General features: G+C 44.9%; 1 protein-coding gene across 2 annotated transcripts; it reads right to left on the minus strand.

Moving 5' to 3' along the window:
- Positions 1–1,716: 1,716 nt before the first annotated feature.
- On the minus strand, positions 1,717–18,336 carry cenpf (centromere protein F). Of its 2 annotated transcripts, none has more exons than XM_068321485.1 (38): positions 18,288–18,336; positions 17,580–17,755; positions 17,359–17,484; positions 17,150–17,220; positions 16,900–17,039; positions 16,581–16,672; positions 16,230–16,503; positions 15,877–16,079; positions 15,631–15,756; positions 15,399–15,527; positions 15,005–15,127; positions 14,733–14,868; positions 14,514–14,643; positions 14,120–14,399; positions 13,818–14,024; positions 13,363–13,571; positions 12,959–13,088; positions 12,570–12,848; positions 11,866–12,453; positions 11,588–11,761; positions 10,519–11,402; positions 10,235–10,434; positions 10,012–10,159; positions 9,801–9,927; positions 9,583–9,688; positions 7,948–8,198; positions 7,749–7,857; positions 7,467–7,672; positions 6,815–7,033; positions 6,591–6,734; positions 6,295–6,484; positions 6,115–6,212; positions 5,933–5,974; positions 4,753–5,784; positions 4,515–4,644; positions 3,578–4,243; positions 3,186–3,307; positions 1,717–2,603 (listed from the first exon to the last, which is right to left on the minus strand). In XM_068321485.1, the coding sequence occupies exons 2-38, from the start codon at positions 17,739–17,741 to the stop codon at positions 2,469–2,471; spliced, it is 8,388 nt and encodes a 2,795-aa protein (XP_068177586.1). In that variant the 5' UTR covers positions 17,742–17,755; positions 18,288–18,336; the 3' UTR covers positions 1,717–2,468. The 2 variants fall into 2 exon arrangements, with proteins under 2 accessions (XP_068177586.1, XP_068177595.1); XM_068321494.1 differs by having other exon boundaries at positions 10,012–10,135; positions 10,223–10,434.
- Between the last annotated feature and the right edge of the window lie 42 nt (positions 18,337–18,378).

Below are 18,378 nucleotides of genomic sequence, written 5' to 3' on the forward strand. Positions count from 1 at the left end.
GGGGGGGGGGTGTCAGAGGCCATGTGACATCTGAGCATGAAGACAACTCTTCAATCAGTCTGGCAAACAACTAAAAAATCTGGAGAATGGAAACTCAGAATCCTTCCATCCACGCACTCCAACGTTTGATCTTTTACCAGAAGAGGATCCAATCCCAGCTAACGTTGGGTAAAAGGTGGGGAGCACCTTGGACCGGTTGCCAGTTCATCACACAGGTGACACTTAACATTTTGGCATGTTATCAACTCCAGGGGTAATTGGACGGTTATTTTATTTTTGATTCAACCTTTCTTTGATTTTTAAAAGAATCTTTTTTTCATCTGATGTTCTACATTCTGTTTAACGAGCAGTGGGACCTCTTTGCTGCGTCCTTTCTCTCCTGTTCATAAAACTTTCTGTCAGTGTCTCTCCTCTGGCCCAGAGCTTACACAGTGTTGTCATGTGAAGAATGGGAGAAATCATGCATACAGCGGGGGGATGACAGTCGGTCTGTCCGATTTAAAGACAGACACAGACACACACACACACACACACACACACACACACACACACACACACACACACACACACACACACACACACACACACACAGTGATAACAGCTCAGTAGACCCATCTGCTCATTTCCCGTCTCCTCATCCAGAGTTGGTTCTGGCACCACAGCTTCCGCTAAAAGCTCCAGCCAGAGACATCACAGTAGGACCTTATCCGCTCTGAGGTGTGTGACCGTGTAGTTTCCTCGCTGTTCCCATAACCCAGCATGCCTTGCTGCTCCCTCACTTACTGCCTGGCAAAGAGAAAGGGAGAGAGAGTACGTGACAGCGACGGAAAGAGAAATCTAATAAGAAACTGATGAGCGTCTGGTCTGTCTGAGTTAAAAGTGTCCACACCAGGCTCAAGAAGAGCAAGAGGTCAAAAGGTCAGCACACATCAATAACTAGGATGCTAACATCACAGCACCAGCAGGGATTATCAATACTATTGATGTACAGCAGTGTTTGTTAAACATATTATGAGGATTCACCTACAGAACCCCCCCCCTAATTACATCTGACATCAGCTCCTCTCTCATTTGTTCCTTTTGTCACTCTAGCATAAAGAAATAAGTACAAACATTGATACCGATGTAATATTTTGTTTCCACTAAAAGCGCGTTCTGACTGCTCATGATTTCATACATGACCAGTGGTTGCAGTGTTTTTAATTTCATCAATGAGATGAATCCATAGAAATATTTCGTTCGCACACGGCTGATCATTCTCTGCACATATCTATTAAAAAAGAACTTTACTTTTAGTGATGATTTCAGCCTCACCATGAGCTGGAGTCCTATCAGGGATGTAGTCAACTAGAATAGGCTCCAGCAGACCCGTGATCCACAAACCAGACAAGTAAATAGATGTATGGATGGATGTATGGATGGATGGACGGATGGATGGCGACCGTTTTTCAGATGACTGTTTTTGGCCATTTCCCACACAGACCAGTTCACTGCTGATTGGCTTCACACAGCAGTTTAATATTTCTGAGCAGATGTTCACAATGTCATCACAAATCACCACCGAGAAAATTTGTGCCGTTCGCATTAATCACCTGCACAATAATGACTTATATCCTTTAAGATTCAAAGGGTATGTAATTTTTTAAATGAGGATAAAGACAAATATAAAAAAGTCAATATTTTCTGTGAAAGAGTTGAATTTATGAAACACTTTTGTTAAGGGAAATAAAACTGAAGCTGATTTTGTGACTTTGAATACAGCTGAAAAATGACACAAAGATAAAAAGTTGAGGTGTGAAATAAAGTTCTGGGTTCCAGCCCTGCACTCTGAGGTCCAGCATCTTTCAGGACATGACTCGTGCTCTCCTCACTGTGGAGGCAGAATGTACTGTACGTAATCCACTTCACACAATGCAACAATGACAAGACACATTAAGCAGTAGAAAATGGTTTAGTGAAACTATTTGGTATCAGTTATTTACAATAATATGACCTAAAACGACAGAAAGTGACAATAGAGACCAGCTTTCAGCATTTGTTCCTAATGTCACCAAGAAAGAAAAGAAAAAGTCCAAAACAAAACAGAAAAATCTCTAAAATCTAAACTGCCATGAGGAAAAAGGGAGATTTTAGCGAGGACATAGGTGTATGGCATTCATTACATACAAACGTTAATGTTACACATTCCTAGAACGAAGAAATAAAACTTTATGAATTCACTGCTACAGACAATGAAAGTAAAGTACAAAGATAAAAAGAAAGAGAAACAGGGAAATGAGAAAACTGTGCATTCAGTCATTTTAAAATGCATCAGAAAGACGTGTTCATTAAAGCGGAGTATAAAGTCGTGCTGAGGACAATCAGTCTGGGTACGCAATCCTTTAAAAGGTGACGTCTCTCATTTGGCTTTATTTGCACATTTTATTTAATATACCGAACAGAAAGAGGCCACGTGAGAGAACACGGATCTACTGAACATGACAGTCTGTTTGAGTTTGTTCTTTTATGGCGGGTTTCCCCTTGTGTTCTGGCGTCGTTTGGGAGAGACGACTCTTGTTGGAGACGTCTGCAGGGGGACTCTGGACGGCGATCGTCTCCAACACCTGTGGAGGATGACGGGAACACACGTGAGAGTGTAAGTGGGTGCGTGTAAAAGTGGGTCAAGCAGGTGACTGAGACGTTTTTTCCTCTGGACCTCGCTGAGCCCAAACTCAGATGGGCTACATCACCTTTGATTCAGGCCATCTGGACTGATGCCATCAGCAGTGTAGACGGACCTAGGCGTGACGGGGTCGGGATATCTGACATGTTTGAGGCCATCAAATACGTGCATGTTTTAGAGCCGACTACTGAGGACAGGCGAGCATTAGTGTGTGATTGTGTGTGAGCATGAGAATGTTTACTAGTCTAATACATTTAGGTTATGATAGAACATTAATATTAATACTTACATAAATTAAGTTGTTTATATGTGAAATACATTGGACTAATTCAGAATAAAGAGGTTATATTCAACCAAATTTAATTTTGTTTAGTTTTTTCAAAAAGCTTATTGAAAACGATCATTGATGATGAATATAAAGTGAAATGAAATCTATCGATGATAATTGATTTGGCTCTCTGAGGCGCACTGAGCCCAGGAAGCCCCTTGGGCTCTGGGGCAGGAGCCTGAAGCTGCTGCTCACCTTTCCCTCAGGGGCAGACATGGGGAAAGTTTGTCTGGCGGCCAGTCGAGGGCTGCAGCGCTTCGCTGTGGTTCTCCTCATGATGAATGGACTGGCCTCGCCCAGAGGGATGTCAGCAAACCCTGTGTGGGTAGAAACAAGTGTCAATACTTTTTTCACTACAGCAACTGAGGACAAAAAAAACAACTAGAAAGTCGTGTTCTCCCTTTTGTATCTCCTTTTAAAGCTGAGGAGGGTCTGGAGAAAGTTATAGGCTGAATGTTATGAAGCGTTAAACACTCTATTCCACAAACATGAGTTCCAACTACGGACCTCAAACCAACAACAACACAACAGGTTGTCCCATCCTTTGGTGGGGGTGCGCCCTCATCCAAATACCACCCAACACTCACCTTTCTGCACCAGCTCAGGGAGACCCTCTGGTCTGAATTCCTCCTCCTCCTGTTCACTTCTGGGTCTGGGAGAGGTCACTGTGTTGGCCTTGATTTTCTTTGTCAGGTTGTGCAGGGCCTCCTGTGCACCGTCTGTACCGTTGACGTCACGGTGACTGCGTTTCCCTGACGATGAACCCTGAGGAGACCTCTTGGGCGTGGAGGGACTCGTGTTCTCGCTGTTATCATCCAGTTTGTCTTCTTGACATTTGGAGAGAGATTTCCTCATTGAGCGCCGGTGTTGAGCGCCGCTTTGACTCGCGGTGAGGTGCTCCAGCCGGGTCGTCAGCGCATCATTGGCTTCTTCCAGTTTGTGCACTTTAACCAATAGGCTGCAGTATTTATCCACACTGTCATCAGCCTCCCTGCTCTTCTCATCCAGGAGTTTGTTTAGTTCATCTAATTCTCTCTCCATCTTCTCCAGCTCTCCATTTTTCTCTTCCAACTCCTTCTTTCTTCCCTCCAGAGCGGTCTTAAGCTCTTCCACCTTCTGTCTGTTCGTTTCTGCCTCTACTTTATTGCGTTGAAGGGCAGTCTTCAAGTCTTCCACCTGTTTCTTCCTCTCCTCTTCCTCCATCTTCAGCTGGTTCACATCTGTCAGCTCCTCCTCACAGCCCTTTCCATCAGCTGTAACAAAAAAAAGTGCTTTCTGTTGTACTTTCTGTTTCCAGAACACATGCATGCGTTTATGGTGCACATAAATTAACATTTACAAAGGGAAAGCAGAGTTCCATTAAGCCCTTCTCTGCTCTACACCGGCCCGCTTTCAGACAAATTCTTCATACTACTCCTCGGCTTCCTGTCTACAATTATTATTTTACTTTTTTTTTTTTTGAAAACATTGGTGCATGTCTGAATTTTCCCCTAAAGTCATCCAGTTGATGCAACAGTTTCTCACCTGTGCTGCTTAGCATCACTTGCTTCTCTTGCTCCAGCTGTTTGCAGGTCTTCATCCATATACTCATCCTGCCCAGGGCAGAGTCTCTTTCTTTGGACAGACGAGCGGCACGAGAGGCCAGCTCTGACAGCTGTGGGGAGGAAACACACCGAGACATTTTATCGTCGTTCTTTTGAAGGTTCCTTCAAAATCCATCATGAAGATGACACAAACAATTAAAAGCAAACTGCATGCACACCTGCTCATTGATCTTTGCAACAGACAGTTTGCATATTTCCATTTCCTTCCCCATGGAGGTGACTGTAGACTGAAGGCTCTCTCGTTCTTCTTTGACTTTCTCCTTCTCCTCTTCTGCCCTTTTCTTCTCTTGTTCCACTGAAGAAAGAGCTGAAGACAAGTTGTTTTTCTCCAGTTCAGCCAGAGAGAGCGAAGACTGAAGCTTCTGTTTCTCCTCCTCTATTCTTTCTTTCTCCTGTTTTAATGAAGAACAGTGTTGTTGAAGGTCGTATTTCTCCTTTTCTATCAAGCCGAGGGCAGAATGAAGCTCGTCTTTCTCATCGGTTAATGCCGTTTTTTCTTGCTCTAGTCTTTCTTTGTCTCCTTCTACAGACAGAAGAGAGCAGTGCAGGTTCTCTCTCTCTTTCTCAAGTGAACGCAGGGTCAAGTGTAACGTCTCCCCTTCCTCCGCCAGACATCGATTTACTTCCACCTGTTCTTTTTCCTTCTCTTCTTTTGTCTTTATGTTTATTTTGAGCTCTTTAATTTCCTCTTCCAGGCCCTCAATGCTGAACCTCAGCTTGTTTTTCTCTTTCTCCCACTCCTTGGCCTGAGAGCTGAGTCTTTGTCCTTCTGTCTGCCACTCCTCCACAGAAGATTGCAGACCTGCTTTCTCTTTCTCCATCTCTGACAGCAGAGACTCCATCCTGTCTTTCTCCTCTTTTGTTTCCTCACTCTCCTGTTTGAAGGAGATTTCTCTTTGCTGAGAGATTTCCAGTCGTGCATGAAGCTCCTCCACTTCTCTTGTTTTTCTGTCCATTTCCTCTCTCATTCCTTTCTCCAGCTCTTCCACCTTGTTTCTCTGTTGGTCCTCTGCCTCTCTTCTGTCCACCACAGCCCTCTCCAGCTCTTCCTTAGCAGCCTTCAGTTCTTCTATCTCTCTCTTTCTTGTCTCCAGCTCTCTCTCAATGCATTCTTTCTCAGATCTCAGGTTCTCCAGAGAAGCAGAAACCTGAGATAGTTTGTCACTGAGTTCTCTTTTATCCTCTTCCACCTAAAAAAAGCATAGGGTGGAGTAGAAAAATAGGATGGACATATTAACATATTGGATTAATATATATGGCTTCCTGTCATGGTTTACAACATTATGAAAACCTGGAAAAGGCTCTCAGACTCCCAAACACAAATGAATATTTCCATACCGTTCTCTTTTCCTCCTCCAGCTCAGCTTTGTCTGCTTCAGCCTGCAGAAGGGCAAAAAACAAGGTTAGCAAATTTCTGGTTCGAGCCACCTTACAAGTGAATTATATCCAGACAAGATTAAGTTACAGCGGTAAAAATAAACCGTTGTTTTTGTGGCATTTTAATGTGTACAACAGAATACCTGCAGCACAGCTTCCTCTAGACGATGCTCTACATCTTCTTGCTCGCGCTCCAGGGAATCAATGCGATCTTGCAGGAAGTCAGACTTTCTTTGGGCAGCTAAGGAGGGAAAGTCACACTAAGGCCATGACCAACCCGCAAAAGCAGAGGTTCTAAACGTTCAAAGGATTCGAAGGCTCACCTTTCAGAAGCTCTCCCATTTTCTTCTTCTTCCTCTCATCTGACTCGATGCGTACCTGAAGCTTTTCTATACCCGTCTTCATCAGCCGGACCTCATCCTGTGTTGAATTCAGACGGGAGGCAATCTCTCCTTTTTCCAGTAGAGAGGCCTCCAGTGACTGGGAGAGATGGCCCACTTCTCCCTGTAAGGCCTGTGGGGACAGCAGGAGGACTCACTGTTTAAAGGTCCTGAAGAGTCCAGTTTGTCACCCAAGAATGAAGAGCAAACAGACTCCAGTCTTGGTACTTCGTACCCACCTGTATCTTTCCAGCCATGGTCTCAGTGTTCTGATTGGCTGATGTGCGGTCCTCTGTAATTTTGTCCAGCTGCCCTATAAGCTCCTCCCTCTCTCCACGCTGCTGGGACAGCACCTGCTCCAGCACCTGAACCTGGTCCAAAAGCTTCGGTGGATGAGAAAAGAAGTTTTGAGAATCCTTTCCTGACCTGATCAACACAAACTATGAAGGGGCTACAAACGTACCTGTTGTCTGTCCACCTCCAGTTTGTCGGTGCTGCTCTGCAGGGCTTCGTACTCCTTCCTCCCTGCTCTAATGTCATCCTCCAGAATGGAAATGAGGTTCCTCGTGTCGCAGTTGGTCTTCTCCAAACTGTGGACCTTGTCTCTCCATCGATTCAGAGACTGGTTCAGGTCATCTCGCTCCTCAGTGCAGGACACGAGTTCAGCTCTCAGCTGCATCGCCTGGGAATCGGTGAGGATGACGACGACACAATGACCGAGTAGTCATTAACCCATCGCTTGACCCAAGATCCACGTACAGTGAGCCCTCGGCAGCAACGCTCGCGACGTCAGCTCATCATTAGTAGGCAGTCATGTGATACCGTACACGCATTCTATTGGCTGGCAGCATCCGGTAGTGCACTCGGTTGAGACACCGATGTGCTTTAAACAGTCGATCAGTGTTTTAAAGGTGATAGATAGAAGGTGGTTTAATATCAGGATGGGGGGGTTCAGAAACGTTTAAAAACCGTAGATAATAAATAGATTGCGATCTCGATCGTGGACTCCTCAATTGCGTGTGGTTCCTGGAACGCATTGACCACAAAGAACGAGGGGGCGCTGTGTGTTTTCAGTAGTATTCTGATATTTCTGAACGTTACAGACGGGTACTCACCTCGGTCGTGAGCGTCTCTATCTGCTGATCCAAACACGAACAATTCCTTCTCTGGGTCTCCAGCTCGCTCTTGACTTTGGCCCCCTCCTCCTGCAGGGTCTCCAGCTCAGACTCCATGTCCAGAATGTGCTGCTCCAAGTTGTTCTTCTCAGAACGAACCCTTTTCAGCTCACTCTCCTGCTGAAGGAATTTCTCATCCCAACCACCTAGAGAACAACGGAAACGGTGATCAACATCCCCTGGACAAGAGTTCCAACCTGTAAGTGTGTGAACTCTGTTCACCTTTGGCCATCTCGAGTCCTTCCAACATCTCCATAACATCAGCCAGCTGACACTTAGATGTTTGCAGCTGAAGAGACAAAGTCTCCCGTTCCTCTGACAGCTGTGTCAACTAAAGATGACACAATATTACTATCAGCTTTCATTGAATTTCTAATATTGACAATCAGTAACTCTGGATTCTACAGTCACCTTCCCTTACCTGGCCAGCAAGGCCTTTGTTGTCCTCTAAGGCAGCATTCAGCTTATAGACCGCGGCGTGAGCCGTCTCCTCGGCTGCATCAACTTTTTTCTCCAAGTGTTCAACTTGAGCTTCCAGCTCCGAGGTCAACTCCATTCTCAGTGCAAAGTCAGACTTCATCCAGTCAAACTCAGAAGGCAGATATTGGAGTTCTTTTCCTGGTGTTGTGACCTCGTCTTTGTGGCTGTCGAGGTCGTCTCCTGCGGGCAGGGCTTTAAACCGGTTCATGGAACGAAAACGGAAACCAGACACTTTTTGTATTTTCCAGCAACGGAAACAAAAGCAAAAACTTTACATGTTTTAATTTTCTGGAACAGAATCGGTTGTTCAAAATAAAAGGAACCGCTTTATACCTTTTTTTGGTTCTTGTAAAAAATATCTGACCCCATGTTTCACTTCCTGCCATTCACTCAATGCATGATGAGAGAGAAGTTGATGCCCACCACCAGCAGTCTCCCAACCTCGATCATATTTATGTCAGGTAAACACTGCAGTCTGTCAATCTTAAAAATGTTTGATTCAGACATGAAGTCATTGTCTGAGCTCCTCACACTCTGCTCTGAAACTTTGAAGCTTTGAAACTTTGATGCATTATAAGCTGCTGCAGCTTCTCCGTCTCCCTGATTCTCCATCCTCTGTTCCGTAACTGGGTCAGTGCTGTTGTCCTGTTTACTGTCAGGACATATCTACAGTGTGTAAACTAATTGCATTAACTGCCAATGAAAAAGTCCTAAAGCTACCTACCTATTTATATTTACAAAGGAACGTTATTGGGGGCGGCAGTGGCTCAGTGGTAAAGCGGGCGGTAGAGCAGGTCGTCCTATGATTCAAGATCGGCGGTTCGATTCCCGCTCCCGCCCCCCCCAAAATATACCCGGAGGTGAGCTGACAGTGGGAGGTGTCAGCTCATCTCCGGAGCACTGCCGAGGCACCCTTGAGCAAGGTGCCGTCCCCTTTACAAAAAAAAATTGCTCATTTGAGGCGCACCAAGAAGGAGCTGCCTGCCACTCTACCTCCCCTGCATGCCTACAGGCCCCCTTGTGTGTGTGTGTGTGTGATACAGGGGCCTGTACTCACATGTATGCATGCGTTTGTAATCAGTAGCTAGAGTGTGCTGTCTTAATTTCCCTTCGAGGATCAAACCAGTATATAAAATTAAAAAAAAATCAAATTAAAAAAATTAACCGGTCCAGGAATACATTTTTTGTTCTGACCGGTTCAGGAACGTCAGCTCTTGGGTGGAACGTAGAACCGGAAACTTTAAAATACTTTCTGTTCGGAACGAACCGATTGGCAAAAAAATTCTGGTTCCAAGCCCTGTTTTGTGGGATGATTCTGTCACTAAAAGACTAAATGAATGTAGAAGTCTTTAAATACCAATGTAACCAAAAGATTCATAATTCTTCCTGTAAATCACAATGCAACCCTTGATCGTAGATCAGTGCATATTAAAGGAGTATGTGATGGCCTATAGCTTTAATTCCTAAAATAAAAAATATTTCCTCAGTTTACAACAAACAAAGTAATAAAACGTGGTAGTCAAGTCAATCCTCAATTGTTGAAAGTGTCTTCATGACCACCATTAGATGTACATACCTGAATATTTACGCTGCCTGGTCTCATCAGGAGAGGAAGATGGCAAAGGAGGCTCACAGATTTCAGATCTGTCACAGTTTGTGGGACTGGTTCTATCCTCAGAAAACTGGGGGGTAGGAGATCAGATTTAACGTCACACAGATGGACATTCCATGTACTGTATATTATGTAGACCACCTGTAAATCATGTTCATATACTGAATTCAACATATATTCACCTGTTGATGGTGCTGTCGCTCCTCCTCATCAGCAACACGTGCCTCCGTCTCTTCATCCGATCGCTCCTGGATACTCTCCTGATTAACGACGTTCTCTTTTACGACCATCTCTGTCTCACCATCAAGGCTGAGGGAAATGAGATGTACAGTTCACCAAGTAATAAATCAGTCCTACAGAGACAAGCTTTGTTTTGAATGAATGTGATTGTACCCCAGATCCTCTTCAAACTGCTGACCCGGCTCAGACAGCAGAGGGTTCAGTTGTTCCTCTACTGGAAGGGAGGCGGTTCTCACATCAGGTTCCAGCTCTGCAGCATTCGGTCTCGCTGCTTCTTCTGAGGAAACCACCACAGGTAATTCTATGCAGATGTAATTAAATGTAAGTTTTAGCAGTGTTTCGTGTAAAGCTACACAACACTCACCATCATTCTCACCATCAGTTGATTGTGTGCGGGTGATGCGTTGTCCTGAGCTGTGACTTCCCTGCAGCTCTGACAGCTGCTGTATGAAGCTGTGCTGCTGGCCCACCTGCTCCAGCAGAGAATCGTACTGCGTCTTCAAATCCTCTAGTTCCCTCTGCAAACTGGCCAACTTGTGATGCAGCTGCTCCTGCTCCCTCTCAAACTCTTGGACGCTGTGGAAAGAATTGTCAACAAGTCATGTTTGAATCTGACCTCAGTAACTCTTCAAAGTGGGAGGAGATGAAGATGGAGGATACCTCTGTCTCTTCTCCTCCACAGACGTCTTCTCTGTCATCTCCAGCTGCTCTTTGACACGCTGAAGCTCCTGCTGTGTGGACAGGAGGGAGCACCCGTACTCCTCTTTCAGTGAACTCAACTCTTTCTCACGCCTCTCCACAAGTTCTTGTAAGTTCAGGTTCTCCTCCGTTACCTGAGCCACACTCGATTGTATCCTGACGGACCGTTCAGTCAGCTGATTACACTGGTCTTCCAGCTGAAGATTTTCCTGAATAACTCTGTTCAGGTTAGCGATGGTGTTGTTCTTCTCTGAGGTTAGTTCACTTAGTTGAGCTTCAAGTTGGAATTTGTCCTGGTTGATCAGATGGAGGTTAGCATCAAGTTGTCTTTTCTCCTCTGTGAGTTGTTTCAGGCTAAATTCAGCTTTGTTTTTCTCTGAAGTCATTTGATCAATCTCCTGTTTGTCTCCAGTTAACCGCTCCATGTTGGTCTTCAGCTGTCTGTTCTCTTCAGCTAGTTGGTGGAGACTCGCTTCCAGCTCCTTCCTCTGTGCATTTCCCTGAATAACTTCAGCTTCCACGTGTTTCTTGTCGTCCGATAACTGTTTAAAAGCCGTCTGAAGGTTATTTTTCTCTTGTAGAAAATGGTTGAAGTTATTTTCTTTATCCTCAATAGCTTCCCTGAGAGTTGTCTCCAACTTCACATGTTCTTCTCTGGTCTGACTGAGTTTTGCCTCCAACGTAGCAACAATATCCTCCAGGTGGCTTCGTTTGACAGCATCTTCTTCCAGACGACTAATTTCACAGCTTCTTTCTGTCAACTCCTCCCTAGCAGTGTCGTATTGTGTTTCCAACATGGAGTTCTGAGATAGGACCTCCTCAAGACGACTTTCTAAGACAGAGACCTGAAAAGAAATCAGGTTTGATGCATTTTTATTCCTTCATAAACTGGAGAGTTGGTTCCTGAATTTTAAACAATAAATTCTGCTGCTAGACTCGTTTCATTTTAACGGAAATGTGGTAGAATCTGGTACCCAAGAGTGATGACAATGTGTCTGCTAGTTTATTTAGTGGGAGATAGTGACTCTACCTGGGCATTGCTCTCCTCCAGTCTGGCCTCCATGTCAGAGATGTGGATCTGACTCTGGGTCAGCTGAGCCTCCAGTGAGGCTACGGTTCCCTTCAGCTCCTCCACTTGACCGTCAAAAGAAGTCATTGCCGTCTCATTGTCCTCCAGGTCCATTTGAAGCATCTCCAGCTGCACCTGGAAGTCAACATAACAAATAATTAAAGAATAACCCACTTCATTTGGAGAATACATAAATATAATAACTGGTTCTGCTGCGTGAAACATTGTCAGAAACCAACCTTGATTTTGTTCATAGCAACCGTCCTCTCCTTCAGAAGGTCAGATGTTTTGGCCTGCTCTGCCTCCACTTCATTCAGCTTGTCCTTTAACCTCTGAATTGTGTTGTCTCTCTCTGTTAAACCGTGTGAAGCAGCCGACAGAGTAGCTTTCATCGTCTTGATCTCTTCACGCCGAGAGCTCAGTTCCCCTTTGGCCGTTGTGACGGACTGTTTTGCAACTTCAAGCCGCTCTTTGAGGTGCTTCTCAATGTTCAGCAAGTTTTCAGTCTCTACAGCGTGACTCTCTGATTCTTGGTTCATTTTCTCCGTCAGGTCTTTGACTTCTCTTTCCAAATTGAAGATCATATTGGACTTCTCAGTCAGGGTGTTTTCCAAATTGGACTTGATCTCAGTGGTGGAGGAGTGACTTCTCTCAAGAGCCTCCACAGTCTTCTTGAGCTCAGCATGGGACTGGTTGGCCACGTCCAATTCATTCCTCAAAACCCAAAGCTCTGCCACTGCATCTCTACTCGCAGAAAGCGCCTCTTCTAAGGAGGATATTTGGTCCAGAAGGTTTCTGATCTTCTCAGCCTGAGCTGCCTGGAAGGCCTTTTAAGAAACAGGTTCATGTTACTTTATTGCTAAAATACAGCCAAATTGATTTATAATGCAGTAATAAAAGAAACAAAATCACTGAATGATATTCCTTTGGAGAAATATTTCACCTCAGCCTCTTTCTTCTTGCCTTCAGCTGAACTTTCCAGCTCAGCCTTTTGTCTCTCCAGAGAAGAAACCTGGGATTCTGCATCTCTGAGCTGCTTCTGCTTCTCTTCTGTTTGTCTCTGCAGATTCTTCACCTCCTCCCCCAGCTGTTGGATCTTTTCTGAATTCCTCTCATTTATTTTTCTGTGCTCCTCTTCATCGTCTGACAGCATTTTTATTTGTTTCTGCAGCTCAGCTCCCAGTTGTTCCTGGACCTTCAGGCACTGATCCAAGGAGCTGATCTGAATCATAAACAGAAGATTTACCTTTGGTTAATGGGCCAACGAGACACTAGTCAGCTGGTGGAAAATGATCTGTAATGTGATTTTCTGTGGCAGCCGGTGAAACCGACCCGGTTCTTGGTGAGCAGCAGCTCTTGCTGAGCCTCCTCCAATCGCAGCTTGAGCTGCTCAGTCTCTTCCGTCTTCGCTGAAACACTGTTCTCACATTGCTGCAGCAGGGCTGCCTTCTCTCCTGCCAGCCTGAAGATTAGACACCAAAGAGGAATTTAGAGCATTTATTTTCTCCACCATGAATCAGTAAAAACACATGCATGTCATACTAGCATCATATCACACTACGATATTTTATTGTAGCTGTATTTTCTTGGACACATTTAACTTAATGTTCACTGTGAAGCAAGGCAAAATCTAAACATCTGATCTGGTTGCTAAACAAACCTAAACTTTGGAAAAAATAATTCTTAAAGTATAAAAAAAAATTATGAACAAAAAGAAAAAGAAGTAGAGCTCCCACTTGGCACTGTGCTCCTCGTGCCGTGCAGTGGCCTGAGCGAGGCTCTCTCTGAGCTGGTTGATTTCTGATTGGCCCAACTCCATCAGCTGGTCTTTGGAGCAGACCAGGTCCAAGGCTGCCTGGTGCTCGTCCTGCAGCTCTCTGCTGGTTCTCTCAGCCTGCTCTGCTCGCCTCCACTCCTTTTGTAACTGCAGCTCTACATCTTTGATCTGTTCACATAAAAGAGCGTGGCTCTAGTCAAACTTCAAAGTGTTGTTGGAGTTTCCAAGACAAAAACCTGATTAAAAGTGAAATTTAAAGAGGTTTATCGATGTCTTTGACAACTAAACAAGGATGAGATCCTGAGTCCCACACAAGATCAAGTATTTATTTTCAGTTAAGATCTCCAGTTTCACCTACAAGTTATGTTTTCTTGACACCTGGGATCACCTCTAAAATACAATACAGTAAATCACCTGTGCTTCGAGCTGAGTTATTTGTAGACCAACATTTTCCAAGTCTTTTGTGTGTTTCTGTCCATTCTCTGACAACTGAGAATGGAGCTCCTCTAACTGGTGTTCCTTCTCCTCCAGCTCTGTGCTCTTGTTGAGGAGCTCTCCCTTCAAGGAGTCAACGTGAGCAGACAGAGAGGCCTTGTCCCCCTCCACACTCACAAGCTGAGTCTAAAGAAATTCAATGAAAGACATGTCCAAACAATGTGTAAAGTGCCTTATAATTCATGATTTGGATCGTTACATTGGGAACCAGTGGCCTTTACCTTAAGCTGACTAGCAGCCTCATTCAGTGACATGACACTGTTTTCCAGTGTATTCATTTTATCAGTGAGGTGCTTTTGCACGGCCTCAGTTTCATTAATCAAGGTCTCCTTTTCCATCTTCCACTGCAGCAGAACTTGGTGTTCGTCTTTCAGTCGGTTGCACTCATTCTGAGTCGTGGTGAGGTTAGCCTTCAGCTCCACGCTCTCCTTCTCCAGGTCTGCTAGTCTGTTGGTCAGCCTCTCTTCCTCTTGCTTCTGTTTTGTCAGCTCATTATGACATCTATGATGAACACAGACAAAATATTTCCAGCTAATGAAGATCAAGTTTTAGATGAGCTTACATTTTATCATCTTAATGTAGCCTTTTTCCTATTTAAAGAACAGTTATGTTTACTGGTCGTTTTTGGTCTCTGCGTCTGAAATCATCTTCTTCATGCTTTCCAGTTCCTGAGCTGAAGTCTTATTTTGCTGCGTCAGTTTAGACTGAAGTCGTTTCACCTCCTCCGCCTGCCCTTCTGATTTTGCTGGAAAGGAAAAACACTTTGAAAATAAGAAACGCAACGGATATTTTCTTAAATGCCCACTGCCAGTGAACGTCTTTACACCAATTTACCTTTTAGATCATCGACTAATCCCTGGGTGCGTTTGTGGCTCTGTTCTGCACTCCTTTTCTCCTCCTCCATTTGACTCAGACGCCTGTGACTCTGGTCTAACTGGACAGCAGTACTGTTCTTCTCCTTCTGCAGCTCCTGAAAAGATGAAGAAATACAGAAACAATATGAGTGGCAGCAAAACACAATGAAAGGTAAAGACCTGTTGGTAGCACTGAAATGATTGCCTATGATAACAATTACAGTCCTTGATGTTCTTCAAGAAGCATCCCACCTCTACTTTACTCCGCATGTCTTGTTCTTTGCTCTGGCAGGCTTGGAGGCTTTGCTCCAATCTCAGCTGTTTCTGTTTCTGCTCCTCCAACTCCTTCTCAGTTTGCCTTTTCTGCAAACTCATCTAGAAAGGATAAGATGAGAACGTGAAAGCACACAGCAGGGCAGAAAGTCTGAGAAACGTGACAGAACTGTATTCCATTACATCCAAACTGTCACTCCTGCTTCCACAGCTGCCATCAAAAACATTTGTGTCTGCTGAAAATACCGGAAACCAATAATACAGCTGAATTAGTAAGAACGAGAAGCTTCAGGTGATCCAGGGACTTGTGAGGTTTACACCTACGTGAGTAAATGATGAGGAGGAGAGGAGAGGAGAGATTTTACAACACTACCTTCTCCATGTCAGCTTGCAGAATACTGCAGTCTTTCTTGGACTGTTGGATCTCTTGCGTTAACTTGGTCCTGGTCTGGTCCAACTGCTGTTCCAGCGCACGGTGAGAACTCTGCAACTGGGCTAGATCCTACACATAATAAAATGCAGTTAAAAAATATATAATTGATGAATTGTTATGCATTGTTTGATGAACTAAACAATGATTGTAATGATGTCATTGGTCATTGCACCTTCTGACTGTCCCTCTCGTGGTCCTTGAGTTTCTGCTCCAGGGCTCGTCTGCTGCTCTCAGCATTGTGCCTCTGACAGCTCATCTCCTCTGTCACCTGTTTGAGTTTCTGCTCTACTGACAAACACTGGGTAGGACAAGCACAGTTTTTAAAGTTCTTTTCTAGCCTTTTCAAACAGTCGTGCTTGTGATGAGCCGATGATCAAGCAGAAATAGAACAAACAACATTGCGCTCATGAAGCCCTACCTTGGTTTCAACCTGCTGCTGTTTATCTGTGGTTTGACTCAGCTCATGTCTGGTCTTGTTCAGGTCTCTGTCCCGCTCAGTCAGGTCTTTGCGGGCCTGGTTCAATTGAGTTTGCAGTTCCTGCAGCTTGGAGGCTTGACTACGAACTTCCTTCTCATGTGTGGACAAACTTCTCTCCAACTCCAACACACGACCACGCAGCTCTGATGGAGAAATCACAAAAAACTCAACTTGTGTCGCTCAATTTGATCAGACTATCCGATAAATTGTGGAAAAATAAAAATCCCTTTGATATTTCAACAACAAGGTACCGAACAGATCTGTGGTCAAAAACAAACGTTAACATGGTTTGCCTTGGTTGATGGCCTTCAGTTGCTCCATCTGTTGGGAGGACCCACTGGGACTTTGCACTGCTCTGGAAGAGCTCACCCGCTGACTGGTTTTAATGGGTGTCTCCTCGTGTGCGTCCCACAGGGATGTCCCCCGCCTCTTCAGAGGCGTTTCCATTACACCCTGAGACTGGCGACAATGGGTCTGATCCTGCTGCTGCCATGGGAATATGGAAGATCCAGTTTGGCGTGCGGCAATGTCTTTATGGCTTACAGTGACTGAGGACTGATTTGTCACCTGAAAGAGAAGAGAAAAATGAACCAAAGCGACGAGAAAGAGACAAAACATGAAAACATCGTTAGTGATTCACTCACTTTGATTTGAAGGACTTTGAGTTCAGATTCCAGTCTTTTTCTTTCTTCTACTTCCTGGTTGTATTTTTCTCGAAGCTCCTCAAATTTGTTATCTATGAAACAGAAATGCAAATACTATGACGGAATATACTGACAAATTAATCAGTCATTCAGGCACACATTTTGGACTCTTCTACAAAGTCTCAAGAAGACACTGGGAGACAGCAACACCATGAACACTTACAAGAAGATCAGCTTGACTGCCAGTAATATGGCTGGAAAACTAAACCACAGGACATGCATTTAGTCCAGGAGACGGTCCTGGAACAGACTTAATTACCCTTCTGTTTGAAGGCTGACACAGGAGCAGGAGCAGGAAAACTCTTCTGTGGAGTAGTGTAAGGCTGAAGCTCAGAGGAAGAGGAGGTTGACAAGGAGGAACCGCCTGAAGACTGAGAACGATCAAGTTCACTCTTGTACCTGGGCAGGTGGAAGAACCGTCAAAATGTGCTACATCACCCTTGCTGTGCATATTTGTAAATCCACTTTCTACGTACGTAAATATTCACTTTTACGGACGACAAACGTACCTTTTAAGCTCTTGCTCCAGTCGTTCTATAGTCTTCTTGCAGGTATCCAGCTGACCCTCCAGGTATCTTACCTACATTAAGAACAGGTATTTATTCTCATAAATGATAATTTTGTGATAACTTAAACTTTGTGCTGAATCAATCAAACTGAAGCAACAATAACTTACAGTAGATATGGCTTTAACCTACTGGTAACACTTGGAACTGACCTGCTGCTCTTTGACTACCAGGTCATGGCTGGTTTTTTGACGGACTTTCTCCAGAGACTCACACGACTCCACTAAAGACTGATTCTCTCGTTTCAAAGCAGTGGTTTCTGTTCGTTCACTGTCAGCCTAAAAGAAAAAGAGGTCACAGACATATTTCTCTAGTTAAATTAATGATCCAGCAGCACTCACTTTAACTTCAATCACATGTTATAGTTTCGGACCTTTTGCTTCTGTTTTTGCAGGGAAGCCTCTAAGGAGTCCAGCTGGAACTGTTTCTGGGTCTTCTCCTTCTTCAGTTTGTCCAGCTGGACTTCCATCTCCTGGATCTTCTGCAGGGCTTTCCCTGGAAGTCCATCCTTCCACTCCTCCACCGCCCAACTCATGTTTTGTACCCTGACTGGACAGACATCAGCTTAAATCCACATTCAATTTAATTGCTAGTTAATTATAACGTTTATAAATATGCTGATTGAAACTAATGAATGCTGTTTCCTGACGCGAACGCAGCCCTGCACAGGACCAGAGGGGTGCCATCACTTCTGCTGCTCGACCGGACCGGCACCCAAGTTCGCGTTAACGGCTTTCGCTCATCTCCACCTCGTCGGTCCCGCACGTCGGGGCGGAACCCCTCCCCGAGTGGACGGAACCCCTCCCCGAGTGGACGGAACCCCTCCCCGGGTGGACGGAACCCCTCCCCGGGTGGACGGAACCAGTCATGAGCGGTGACGTCACAGAAGCGCGTTTTAAGCTCGGATGAGAAGGGTTTAGCTAACCTTCAGATAGCATTAGATAAACGTTTAGGAACGAACCCGCCACCGAGCCCCACCGGCTGCCGTCAGAACCTCAGTCCGACTGAGGAGGTGGGATCTTAAGACCGACATGAAGCCCGACCGGGACCGGGACCGGGACGTGGGAGACGGGACACTTACTTTGGGCGCGATGCGTCTCCTTCTCTCTGTTCGGGTTGTTCTCGTTGGAAAATTCAAACTCCGTCGCAGGAAACGCAATTCACATAACTCG

This window comes from Antennarius striatus, chromosome 1 (assembly GCF_040054535.1).
Source record: "Antennarius striatus isolate MH-2024 chromosome 1, ASM4005453v1, whole genome shotgun sequence".
NCBI lineage: Eukaryota > Metazoa > Chordata > Actinopteri > Lophiiformes > Antennariidae > Antennarius > Antennarius striatus.

Bases quoted from the DNA above. Each gene is read 5' to 3' on its own strand.
- cenpf (XM_068321485.1), bottom strand. From the start codon at position 17,741: ATGAGTTGGGCGGTGGAGGAGTGGAAGGATGGACTTCCAGGGAAAGCC. The intron at 12,454-12,569 runs GTGAAATATTTC...GTTTCTTAAAAG, and splicing joins GCAAGAAGAAAGAGGCTGAG to GCCTTCCAGGCAGCTCAGGC. The intron at 10,160-10,234 runs GTGAGAATGATG...ACATCTGCATAG, and splicing joins CCGCACACAATCAACTGATG to AATTACCTGTGGTGGTTTCC.